General features: G+C 36.5%; 3 protein-coding genes across 5 annotated transcripts in view; 1 reads left to right on the forward strand and 2 right to left on the reverse strand.

The window, feature by feature from the left end:
- Positions 1–4,124, forward strand: part of LOC104738937 — a gene marked incomplete in the record, with an annotated part of 5,931 nt that extends 1,807 nt beyond the window's left edge. Inside the window, 8 exon segments of the mRNA XM_019236110.1 lie at positions 1–346; positions 443–872; positions 965–1,146; positions 1,424–1,580; positions 1,658–1,885; positions 1,966–2,316; positions 2,404–2,505; positions 3,558–4,124. Coding sequence (XP_019091655.1) covers positions 1–346; positions 443–872; positions 965–1,146; positions 1,424–1,580; positions 1,658–1,885; positions 1,966–2,316; positions 2,404–2,505; positions 3,558–3,836 — 2,075 coding nt within the window.
- On the reverse strand, positions 4,196–6,930 carry LOC104738939 (3-ketoacyl-CoA synthase 2). The gene is made up of 2 exons (XM_010459156.2): positions 6,083–6,930; positions 4,196–5,108 (listed from the first exon to the last, which is right to left on the reverse strand). The coding sequence occupies exons 1-2, from the start codon at positions 6,827–6,829 to the stop codon at positions 4,290–4,292; spliced, it is 1,566 nt and encodes a 521-aa protein (XP_010457458.1). The 5' UTR covers positions 6,830–6,930; the 3' UTR covers positions 4,196–4,289.
- LOC104738940 (3-ketoacyl-CoA synthase 2-like) overlaps positions 11,026–11,879 on the reverse strand; it is a 3,266-nt gene continuing 2,412 nt past the window's right edge. Inside the window, exon 3 of one of the 3 annotated variants that reach the window (XM_010459159.2) lies at positions 11,026–11,864. In XM_010459159.2, coding sequence (XP_010457461.1) covers positions 11,133–11,864 — 732 coding nt within the window. In that variant the 3' untranslated portion in view covers positions 11,026–11,132. The remainder of the gene's footprint in view (positions 11,865–11,879) is intronic. The other 2 variants (XM_019236111.1, XM_010459158.2) reach the window with 2 other exon arrangements.

Below are 11,879 nucleotides of genomic sequence, written 5' to 3' on the forward strand. Positions count from 1 at the left end.
AAAGGGAGAACAACAAAAGTTGTGAGATCAAGGCATCGTCCACCTCTCCAGGAGATACACCTAGTACTGCAGACTATAATTCTTCTTCTGATAGGAAGGAACGAAATTACAAGTCGAAGAGATGTAGTGAGAAGTATCTAGATAACCCAAAAGGCTCTAAATGCCATAGACCATCTGCCGATATTTCTAATTTATCGCACAAATACAGCAAAAGCTCATTTTGTAGCACAGAAGATTCTCTTCCTGACGGCTTTTTTGATGCTGGACGTGATAGGCCCTTTATGCCTCTTAGTAGATATGAGAAAATTTTGCCTCTTGATTCACGTGAAGTCATACTCTTGGACAGGTAGTTACTATCACTTTTAGTTATATCGAGTAGAACGATCGTTTATATCTATCCATAAGCTGAAGTTCACTTTGCCCTTTGTTGGTATGTTTAAAGGGCGAAAGATGAAGTGTTGGATGCAATTACAGTCTCTGCTCGAGCCTTGGTAGCTAGGTTGAAGAAATTGAACTGTTTAGCTGCAGATCTAGATGAAGCTTCCATCGACAACTTGCAAGTTGCATCGTTTCTTGCCCTTTTCGTATCAGATCACTTTGGGGGAAGTGACAGAACTGCTATTGTTGAAAGAACCCGAAAGGCAGTGTCTGGTACAAACTACCAGAAACCCTTTATCTGCACCTGTTTGACCGGGAACCAAGACGACTTGACTGCTCTCAACAAACAGGTCTCAACTACGGCTGAAGATGTCATTTTGTCTGATGTTTGTGAAAAATCCCTGCGTTCGATTAAGTCCAAGCGGAACTCTATAGTAGTTCCTCTAGGGAAACTGCAATTTGGGATCTGTAGGCACAGGGCCTTGCTCATGAAGGTACTCAATTTTTCTCATGCTTTTGGATTTCTTAACTCTTTAGTTTATGTTTAGTTAATTGCTAATATTTGTTTCTTGTGTTTTGTTTCTAGTACCTTTGTGATCGCATGGAGCCTCCTGTACCCTGTGAGCTTGTTAGAGGTTATTTGGATTTCATGCCACATGCCTGGAATGTTGTCCCTGTAAAGCAAGATTCCTCATGGGTTCGTATGGTGGTTGATGCTTGCCGTCCTCATGATATCAGGGAAGATACAGATCAAGAATATTTCTGCAGGTATAACATTTTGCGACTTTCTCTTTTTATTAATTTATATCGTCTACGATATTATTTATCACTGTCTGCTAGATTCTTTAATCTTGACTCATTCTCTTTTGATGCATAATGTATTGTATACGAACAAACAAATATTTTACTGTGTTCAATTCTCCGTATAATTGTAAACTTTATCTATATATGACCAATCTCATGAAAATTATTGTTGATTTGAAAATTATAATACGGTGTTGTGTTGAATGACCAATCTCTTTGTTGTATATTCTGATTGCCACAGGTATATTCCCCTTAATCGGCTAAATGAATCCATCTGCACAAAGGAAAATTTGGAACCAGGATGTTCTGTTTCTTCTCTATCAACGGGCAAAGGAGTAGAAAGAGCTAATAGTAGTCTTATCCGATACAAGCTTGGCTCCACTGAAGCAGTTGCAAAGGTTTTGTTTTTTCCTTTGTAGTCTCTATCTGTTTCACAATTAAGTAAATTTAACTGAATAGTTTCTTATTTCATCAGATGCGTACATTAGAGGTTTCTGGAGCTTCCTTAGATGACATTAGGACTTTTGAGTATACTTGCTTAGGAGAAGTACGGATTTTAGGAGCTTTGAAACATGACTGCATTGTGGAGTTATATGGACATGAGATATCTTCCAAGTGGATGACCTCAGAAAATGGAATTGAACATCGACGCATATTGCAATCTTCTATTCTGATGGAACACATAAAAGGCGGATCTCTGAAGGTAACATTCTTTTTCTCAATCCACTGTGGATGTCTTTGTAATATCAATCAAAACCTTCTAAATGGTTTTATTGTACTCAGGGTCACATTGAGAAGCTCTCAGAAGCTGGTAAGCACCATGTTCCGATGGATCTAGCTTTTTCTATAGCAAGAGATATCTCAGGGGCTTTAGTGGAACTGCACTCAAAGGATATAATTCATCGCGACATAAAAAGCGAAAACGTTTTGATCGATCTGGAAAATCAAACTGCAAACGGAGAACCCATTGTGAAGCTTTGTGATTTTGATAGAGCTGTTCCACTTAGGTCTCACTTGCACGGATGCTGTATTGCCCATGTGGGAATACCTCCTCCTAATATCTGTGTCGGTACGCCACGATGGATGTCCCCTGAAGTCTTCAGAGCAATGCACGAACAAAACTTTTACGGACTTGTACGTTCTCCAAACACTGTTTCTTTTGTTCATCTATATTTATCTTTACTCGTCTCCTTGGTTATGAGTTTGCTTCTGTTTTCGCAGGAAGTGGATATCTGGTCATTCGGTTGCTTAATCTTTGAGTTGTTGACTCTACAAAATCCATATTTTGATTTATCCGAGCTTCAGATTCATGAATCACTACAGGTTTGTCTCACTTTCACTTACATGATCAAGATCTTGATAAAATTATGATTTTAACAAGTTTCTTCTATCCTATTCTTGACCAGAATGGCAAAAGACCAAAGCTACCAAAGAAACTAGTGACACTGAGCTCTGAAACAGAGGAAGACGAATCAACTAACAAACTCTGTGAAGAGTTTGACCTAACCGAATCTGACTTGGACACATTGAGATTTCTTATCGACGTGTTTCACCAGTGCACTGAGGAGTCTCCTTTAGATCGTCTAAATGCAGGAGACCTCCATGAAATGATTCTTTTACAGACAAAAAGAAAGAGTAAATCTCCTAAAGGTAATTCCACTTCTCCGCAAAGCTCAAGCCTTTAAATAAAGGCTTTGAAGCTTAAAAGAGAGAAGATAGAAAAATTTGATCTCAGTCTCTTTAAAGATTAGAATTATGTTGTCAACAATTTGGGTCTAAAAGCTTCATAAGCTTTAAGGGAACCAGAGAACTATATAGGTGGTAATTCTTTCTTGTAATCTTGTTTGTTTCTCATTTTGTAATCCTCACTGTTCTTAGTCTGTATCATTTGATTTGTAGACACTAGACACCATTGTATCATTCTTCTTTCAAGTTTTTTGTTTAAACAAAGAAACCTTATATATTTAACGATCTTTTCTTGACTCAATTTTTAACTGCGGTTTTCTTGCAAGCAAGAATTTTGTTTGAACAACTTTTAAACTCGCTTCGAGCATAAAATATATGGATTGAATATATTGGGAGATATATATGTGATGTGAATCATATTATACATGAAGAAAAGAAAAAGAAAAAAACAACTATCGNTCTTTACTCGTCTCCTTGGTTATGAGTTTGCTTCTGTTTTCGCAGGAAGTGGATATCTGGTCATTCGGTTGCTTAATCTTTGAGTTGTTGACTCTACAAAATCCATATTTTGATTTATCCGAGCTTCAGATTCATGAATCACTACAGGTTTGTCTCACTTTCACTTACATGATCTAGATCTTGATAAAATTATGATTTTAACAAGTTTCTTCTATCCTATTCTTAACCAGAATGGCAAAAGACCAAAGCTACCAAAGAAACTAGAGACACTGAGCTCTGAAACAGAGGAAGACGAATCAACTAACAAACTCTGTGAAGAGTTTGACCTAACCGAATCTGACTTAGACACAATGAGATTTCTTATCGACGTGTTTCACCAGTGCACTGAGGAGTCTCCTTTAGATCGTCTAAATGCAGGAGACCTCCATGAAATGATTCTTTTACAGACAAAAAGAAAGAGTAAATCTCCTAAAGGTAATTCCACTTCTCCGCAAAGCTCAAGCCTTTAAATAAAGGCTTTGAAGCTTAAAAGAGAGAAGATAGAAAAATTTGATCTCAGTCTCTTTAAAGATTAGAATTATGTTGTCAACAATTTGGGTCTAAAAGCTTCATAAGCTTTAAGGGAACCAGAGAACTATATAGGTGGTAATTCTTTCTTGTAATCTTGTTTGTTTCTCATTTTGTAATCCTCACTGTTCTTAGTCTGTATCATTTGATTTGTAGACACTAGACACCATTGTATCATTCTTCTTTCAAGTTTTTTGTTTAAACAAAGAAACCTTATATATTTAACGATCTTTTCTTGACTCAATTTTTAACTGCGGTTTTCTTGCAAGCAAGAATTTTGTTTGAACAACTTTTAAACTCGCTTCGAGCATAAAATATATGGATTGAATATATTGGGAGATATATATGTGATGTGAATCATATTATACATGAAGAAAAGAAAAAGAAAAAAACAACTATCGAGATTCCGACGAAGATGTGACAGCACTGACAGGAGATATTCTTGGAACTGGCACGGGAAACTCATGAATCTCATCAATCCATGGATTAGTCTTCTCCTTGGCTGGATTTATAGTTCTCAAAGCTCTCCAGACCGCACTATTACACTTAAAACCCGATCCAAAAGCAATCTGCCAAGTCCTATCTCCTCTCTTGATCCTCCCTTTAGCTTCACTATACGCAAGCTCATACCAAAGCGAGCTACTCGAAGTATTCCCAAACCGGTTCAAAGTCATCCTCGAAGGCTCCATATGCCACTCAGAAAGATCTAAATTCTTCTCAATCTCATCGAGCACCGCTCTGCCTCCCGCGTGGATGCAGAAGTGCTCGAATGCTAGCTTAAAATCAGGAATGTAAGGTTTGATTTTCTTGACATTGAAGACTTTTCTCGCGACCAGTGTTGCAAAAAAGAGAAGTTGCTCGGACATTGGTAGGACTAGTGGTCCGAGAGTGGTTATGTTCGTTTTGAGAGCTTCTCCGGCGATGGCCATTAGGTTTTTGGAAAGTGAGACACCGATTTGTTTGTTGTCGTTGTTGTCTTCACGTTGGTAAACACAGTTGAAGGCGTTGTCATCAGCTCCTTTGTGTGTACGGACAGTGTGGATGAGTTGATATTTGGAGCGGCGGCGGTCCGAGGAGCGGTTAGAAAGGAGAACTGCGGCGCCGCCCATTCGGAAGATGCAGTTTGAGAGAAGCATTGACCGGTCGTTGCCTAAGTACCAGTTTAGGGTTATGTTCTCTGTGCTTACTACTAGTGCATATGAGTTTGGCTGGACCTGCATGCATATCACAATTGAAATATTAGTACTCTAAACGCATGTAAATATATCATACATATACAAGTATAAAAATATCAAGACTTTTACATATGTGTATGTGTATACGTATGTCAATATTTTTGGAAACTTTATGTGGTTGGTACGTATTATTTTATTTTTACGTTATACTGTTTACAGTTTTGCAATTTTTCAGTGTTATAAATAAAATAATATAGTTGGAAATGAAATAGTATAATGAAACTTGCAGAACACATGCATGGCACCATACGTGAGACCTTACGTGTAATAAGATTATTTATGAAACTTATACTCCTAAAATTGGTGATATTGTTCAACAAACCTTCCCTCGATTAAACATAACTAAGCAAGCAGCCAAGCATGACACGTCACCTATCAATTTGGTATAAATTCGTCCACAGAACAAAATATTATCTATGTATCTGCCCTTATTCTCTCCAGCTTTGTCAAAAAATAATAATAATAATAATGTATGGCGATTCTATATACATTCCGACAGGATCTTACCTACTATCAACTATGCAAAGGCGTCATGACATACCACACTTTGGATTGACCGTAAGATATATGTACTTTAGTGTTAGTAAGTATTATATACACACATACAGTATATAGATAGATTGTATACTAAATACATGCATTAGTACTTGCTATGAAGACAATGTATAATTTTCCAATCATCACAAGTACACGTGCTCATAAAGACGCTAGAGCTCTTACCATGTTCTCATATAAAATCAGCAACCAAAAATTCATATAGATAATGACATGACGTGAAGAAAACTAGAAAGGTCCCAACCTCCCCACCCAAATTAAATTAAAGTTTTCTCTTTGTCACGATATTTTTATTTCATATCAGATGGTTCAATTGATGGCGAACCTTAGTATTAAATAACAATAAAAAGGGTTGTACTTAATTTGTAATGAAATGACTTAATTGAATAAATTTTTACCTGAAGAAGCTGTTTAGCGAGATCAATGGAGATAAGACCGGCACTACAACCCATTCCACCAAGATTATAGCTCAATATATTTCCTCTAAGCTTATATTTATTCACGATCATAGCCGATAGAGAAGGCGTCGGATTAAACAAGCTGCAGTTCACCACAAGTATTCCAATATCCTTAGGCTTCACACCGGTTTTTTCAAGCACTGCGTCTATAGCTCCAAACATAACCGTCTCGGCTTCTTTCCTCGCCTCGGACATACATGGATTCGGCGGGACACGTAAGAGAGCCTCCGGGAAGTAAGTCTTTTGACCAAGACCGGAGCGTTCGAGGATCTTTTGTTGGAAAGCGAGGTTGTCTTCTGTGAAGATACCGACACGTTGAGACCGGTCCATGAATGTTTCTCGTGTGCATATTAGAGATGGGTCGGGTTTGTAACAAGCAAAATCAAGGAGGAAAATTTTGCGAGGACGGGTTGTGAAGTAGAGGGTGGTTAGAAAGATAAGAAGAGCAGCGAAGAGAGTGGAAGATAGGAAGTGGAAATTGAGGAGGTGGTTGAATAAGAGAGTAAGATCGGAGAGATTGAAGGAGGAGGCTGCGGCAAACAGGACGGGGAGGAGGAGGATGTAGACAACATTAGAGATTAGGTAATGGTAACCGAGCTTAACGTACTTGAGGCGTACCGATAAGAGGAAGTTTGGGAGTTTATTGTTTGTTACATGAACGGTATTGTTCATGTGATTCTCATTCATGGTGGGTCTTTTGGTTTTAAAATGTGATTAAAAGTAATAAGACCAAAAAAAAACAAAAAGAGAGGAGATTTAGTGTTTAATATTGTAGAGAAAGAGATAACTTATGGCCTAAAAAGTTAGAGTATTATTGAGAATTTATAAGCAAAGTTTTAGAAAGAGAACGAGGCAATTTAATAAATGTGTGTATGGTACGTAGTCCCTATGGGTATTGTTGTGGCGGTGAGCTAACTATACATTGATTCCGTTTTGAGTTTTGACCGAAACTGATCACACATGTTTTTCTTTTTAAAAAATATACTCATAGTCCACCCTCCATTAAGATGTCTATTGCTTTTCTTCTTCATTTTATTTTGCTTTGATCTGTTATATTTTCAATGTAAGAGTTTAAATTAATTTATCAAATTCATCAATATAATTTTATTTTATCTTGTAAAATCAGTTATAAAATAGGAAAGAATTCATTCATTCTATTATTGTTTCAATGAATGCATGCATCCCCCCTGTAAACTGGGGGATAAAATAACACTTATGCAAATTATTTCTCATAGTACCTTAGTAGTTGGGAGAATAATAAAAACGATTTTCCTTGTAAATGTTAAACTTATTGGAGTAGTGTAATTAAGAGGTATGCATGGAGCTATATAAAACAGAGTAAAGGTTGACCAAAAAAAAACAATAGAGTAAGGATAATTTCTAGGAGGTGAAAGATACAACTAACTCCAACTAAAACCTAACTCCAACCAAATTGTTTAATGGGCTCAAGAGTGACGATTTACTGAAATATGTGGGTACTTATTTCTCTATTTCTTAAAAATGTAAGATTTACCTTTATTTGGCAAAAGATGCATGATACGAAATTAGAAATCGCTGAAATTCCACTAACATCACAAAGTTTATTATGTATTAGAGACGTGAAAAGGTATAATGCTAATGTAATATCCCTCTGTCCCGTTATAAAAGGTGTTCAGGAAGTTTTTCTGTCACACTAATCGTTTTCATCATCAACACCGTCATCACCATCATTGTGTCTTTAATATCTTTGGTATCATCAGTTTGAAGTTATAGTGATTATATTATTCGTTACGATTTCTTTGGAAACTATTTCAAAACAGTTCAATGTGAGTTTGTCATTGTGTCCACATGTTTTTTTTTTTCTTTTTTGCTGTCGTCGTAATTGCCCACACACATCTTATAAATTATAGTTTGCGTGCGTAGTGAGATCTGGCAAATGTATTATTATAAGATATTGTTGTGAATTTCGTGACGAGAATTGAAAGTTGTGTGGTAAGTCACCCAAACTTTTAGAATACTACTAATTTAAACGGAAAAGGACTATAAATGCCGAAGAACTTCTAACCAAACAGAACTATTTTGGGCAAGAAATGTGATTCGTGGAAGAACCATCTTTATTGCTATATTTATTTATCTATTGTAAATTCTTTACGCTTATTATATTGTATAGCTTACATAAAAAATCTTTTGGCATCAATCAAAGCACAGCATTTAATCATAACGTAAGCTCCTCAACATCCAACTACTTCGTCATTAGTAACATTTACAAGGTTGGCAGACATGTCAATATAGTTAGCAGTTAGGTATCACATTTATCAATTATTCGTATTGACACTAGATTTTTGAACACACAATTTTGTTGGTGCAAGTAACAAAACACTGATTTTTATAATATTTTTAGGTATTGGTTAGTTCAAGCATTTGTGTGTATGTTTTATGTTCAGGTTTTTCGTTTGTTTTATGTCCAGCTAAAATAGTTATATTACATTTATGATTAACAAAACATAATTCTACATTTATAGAAAAAATAATTCATGACCAACTCTATTGAATACAGGCAGATGTGGTCTGAATAAACGTCCATGGATATTTTATACTCTTGACTAGACACCCCTTAATTGTTATATGATGAGTTTACATAAAATAAATTTTGAATGCTAAAGTTACATGTTCTCAACTGCAAGTGCCTTTGTATCTAAAAATAAATTGAATTTGTGAAATTTCTAATTATAGTTAACAAAATCAAGTGATATGATCTAAAATTAGCTTATTATTCAAATCATTAAATGAAATTAGTATGCAAAATTGAAACAAAAAGCTAAATGCAAAATTTTAAAACAGAATAATAAAATCTGTATAAAATATATTTTTTAAAAAATTGGAACCTTTTATGTGAAAAGTGAAAACAAATTCAATTTATGAAATCTCTAACAACTAAATGACATGATTCAAAATATAGTTAGCTTTCATATTATTTGTAGTTTCAGAAAAACTGAAAATCCTTAAAATTAAATTAAAATAAATCAATATATATATATTACTTTTTACTTAACAAATGAAGTTTTAAAAAATAGATTAAAGACAAGATCAAGGAATAGAATGGGATTTTATTAGAGTTACTGTTTGGGGATGAGGATTGGAGGGCCGAGGAATTAAGACCAGGTGGATCAAATAGCAAAGATGTCTATGCATGGGACCATTCAAGATTAGGACATGATAGTGTCAAGTCTGGATATTGGGTAGTAACTCATGTGCTAAAGAGGAGAAATCAGTCTCAGTCTGGATGTTATTTCAACAGATTTGGAAACTGGATGCGCCGCCAAAAATTCATCATTTCATTTGTAAACGTATGAGCAACAATATATCTGTGGCTGGAAACCTCTACCATTATCACATCTCTAGAGAAGCAAATTGTGTTAGATGTCCCAAAGCTAGAGAATCGGTTAATCATCTGCTGTTCACCTGCTCATTGTCGAGACTGGTATGAGCAATCTCTCCCGTTCCAGCTCCTCATGAGGGTGAGTGGTCAAATTCGGTATATGACAACCTGTTTTGGGTTTTTAACTTCCAAAAGGAGCACCCTTATAGAGAAGACTCCTCCTTTCTCACTCCTTGGATCCTATGGAGACTATGGAAAAATCGCAATGATCTTTTATATAAGGGAAGGGAGCATGAGGCAAACAGTTTAATCAGAAAGGTTAATGAGGATGCGGAAGAGTGGAGGCAAAGATTGGAAGCAAGAGGGCAAAAAATTTCAGCGCAATTAACAAAAATTAATTGGATCAAACCACCACAAGGCTTGGTGAAATGCAACTCCAATGGAGCCTGGCCTCGAGATGGGAACACGGGTGGTTTAGGGTGGGTTCTAAGAAATGAACGAGGGAAGACATTATGGATGGGAGCAAGAGCGGTACCAAAGACGAGAACTGTACTTGAGATATATAGAAGTTGAGGCTCTTAGATGGGCAGTGATAAATTTGGTACGTCTCCAAACCCTATGTCATTTTTTGAGTCTGATTCCCAAGCATTGGTAGACCTGTTGAATGGTATTGCTCCAACTGTGCAAGATATTCAGCAGCTTTTTCACTATTTTGACAAAAGACAGATGGTTTTTATTAAGCTTTCTGTTAATGGTGTAGTCGATAGGATAGCTTAAGAATCAGTTTCTTTCCAAACTTTTGATCCTAAGTTATATGATATTGTGCCAAATTGGTTAAAATCCTTGGTGGATGCAGACATTGTATGATTGCTTTGGTGAATGAAAAAGTTGTTGTTGAGAAAAAAAAAAAGACAAGAAAAAGGATGGGATGGAAATTGACGTGGCCAATTGGATGCGTTTTATTCCATGGGCTGTTCGAAATCCTTTGTTGGTTATGTTGAGCTCTTATAGAGGTCACAAATCAAGCGTCGAACCAGTTGGAATAAAAAGATCAAACAACTCATGAAATTTGTAGAAGAGAATTTAAAAATCAGAGAAATTGCGAATGAAATATCAACTTTCTCAGTCAATAACTCGTGTTTCGCTGGACTGTGATTCAAAAAAAAAACAATTAGCTAGAATATATATTTATAAACGAGAATTCAACCAAAAAAAATCCAAACTTTCCAGAATTTGCCAGAAAAAGCATGAATTTCTTGTCAACTTTTGTTGATTTTCCAATATAATAACAAACTCTTCTGGTGTTTCCTTTTCAAACTCTTCTGTTGTTTCCTTTTTTTCTTTACCAATTTCTTTAAAGCGCAGCGTTTTTGCAGTTTCAATGAAACGCAGCATTTTCGCCAGTTTCTTTTAAACACAGCGTTTTGAAGTTTCTATAAAGCGTAGCGTTCCCCCAATTTTTGTCAAAAACGCACCGTCTGCGAAATTTTTTAAAACTCCCTTCGAGCATAAAATATTATATGGATTGAAGATATTGGGAGATATATATATGTGAATCATTATTATACATAAGGAGAAAAGAAAAGGAAATGGAGAAAAAACAACTATCGATGGAGATTCCCGACGAAGATGTCACATTGGAACGGGAAACTCATGAATCTCATCAATCCATGGATTAGTAGTCTTATCCTGGGCGGCTGGATTAATAGTTCTCAAAGCTCTCCAAACCGCACTATTACACTTAAAACCCGCTCCAAGAGCAATCTGCCAAGTCCTATCTCCTCTCTTGATCCTCCCTTTAGCCTCACTATACGCAAGCTCATACCAAAGCGAGCTACTCGAAGTATTCCCAAACCTGTTCAAAGTCATCCTCGAAGGCTCCATATCCCACTCAGAAAGATCTAAATTCTTCTCAATCTCATCGAGCAGTGCTCTGCCTCCCGCGTGGATGCAGAAGTGCTCGAATGCTAGCTTGAAATCAGGAATGTAAGGTTTGATTTTCTTGACTTTGAAGACTTCTCTCGCGACCAGTGTTGCGAAATAGAGAATTTGTTCGGACATTGGTAGGACTAGTGGTCCGAGAGTTGTTATGTTCGTTTTGAGAACTTCTCCGGCGATGGCCATTAAGTCTTTGGAAAGATAGGCACCGATTATTTTATTGTTGTCTTCACGTTGGTAAGCACAGCTGAAGGCGTTGTCATCAGCTCCATTGTGTGTACGGACAGTGTGGATGAGTTGATATTTGGAGCGGCGGCGGTCCGAGGAGCGGTTAGAAAGGAGAACTGCGGCGCCGCCCATTCGGAAGAGGCAGTTTGAGAGAAGCATTGACCGCTCGCTGCCTAAGTACGTGTTTAGGGTTATGATCTCTGTGCTCACTAC

This window comes from Camelina sativa, chromosome 14 (assembly GCF_000633955.1).
Source record: "Camelina sativa cultivar DH55 chromosome 14, Cs, whole genome shotgun sequence".
Lineage (NCBI taxonomy): Eukaryota > Viridiplantae > Streptophyta > Magnoliopsida > Brassicales > Brassicaceae > Camelina > Camelina sativa.

What these genes read in the sequence shown, in the direction of transcription:
- LOC104738939 (XM_010459156.2), bottom strand. Translation starts at nt 6,829, where the DNA reads ATGAATGAGAATCACATGAACAATACCGTTCATGTAACAAACAATAAA. An exon ending in TCGCTAAACAGCTTCTTCAG is followed by an intron (nt 5,109 to 6,082) that starts GTAAAAATTTAT and finishes ATATGCATGCAG; the next exon opens with GTCCAGCCAAACTCATATGC.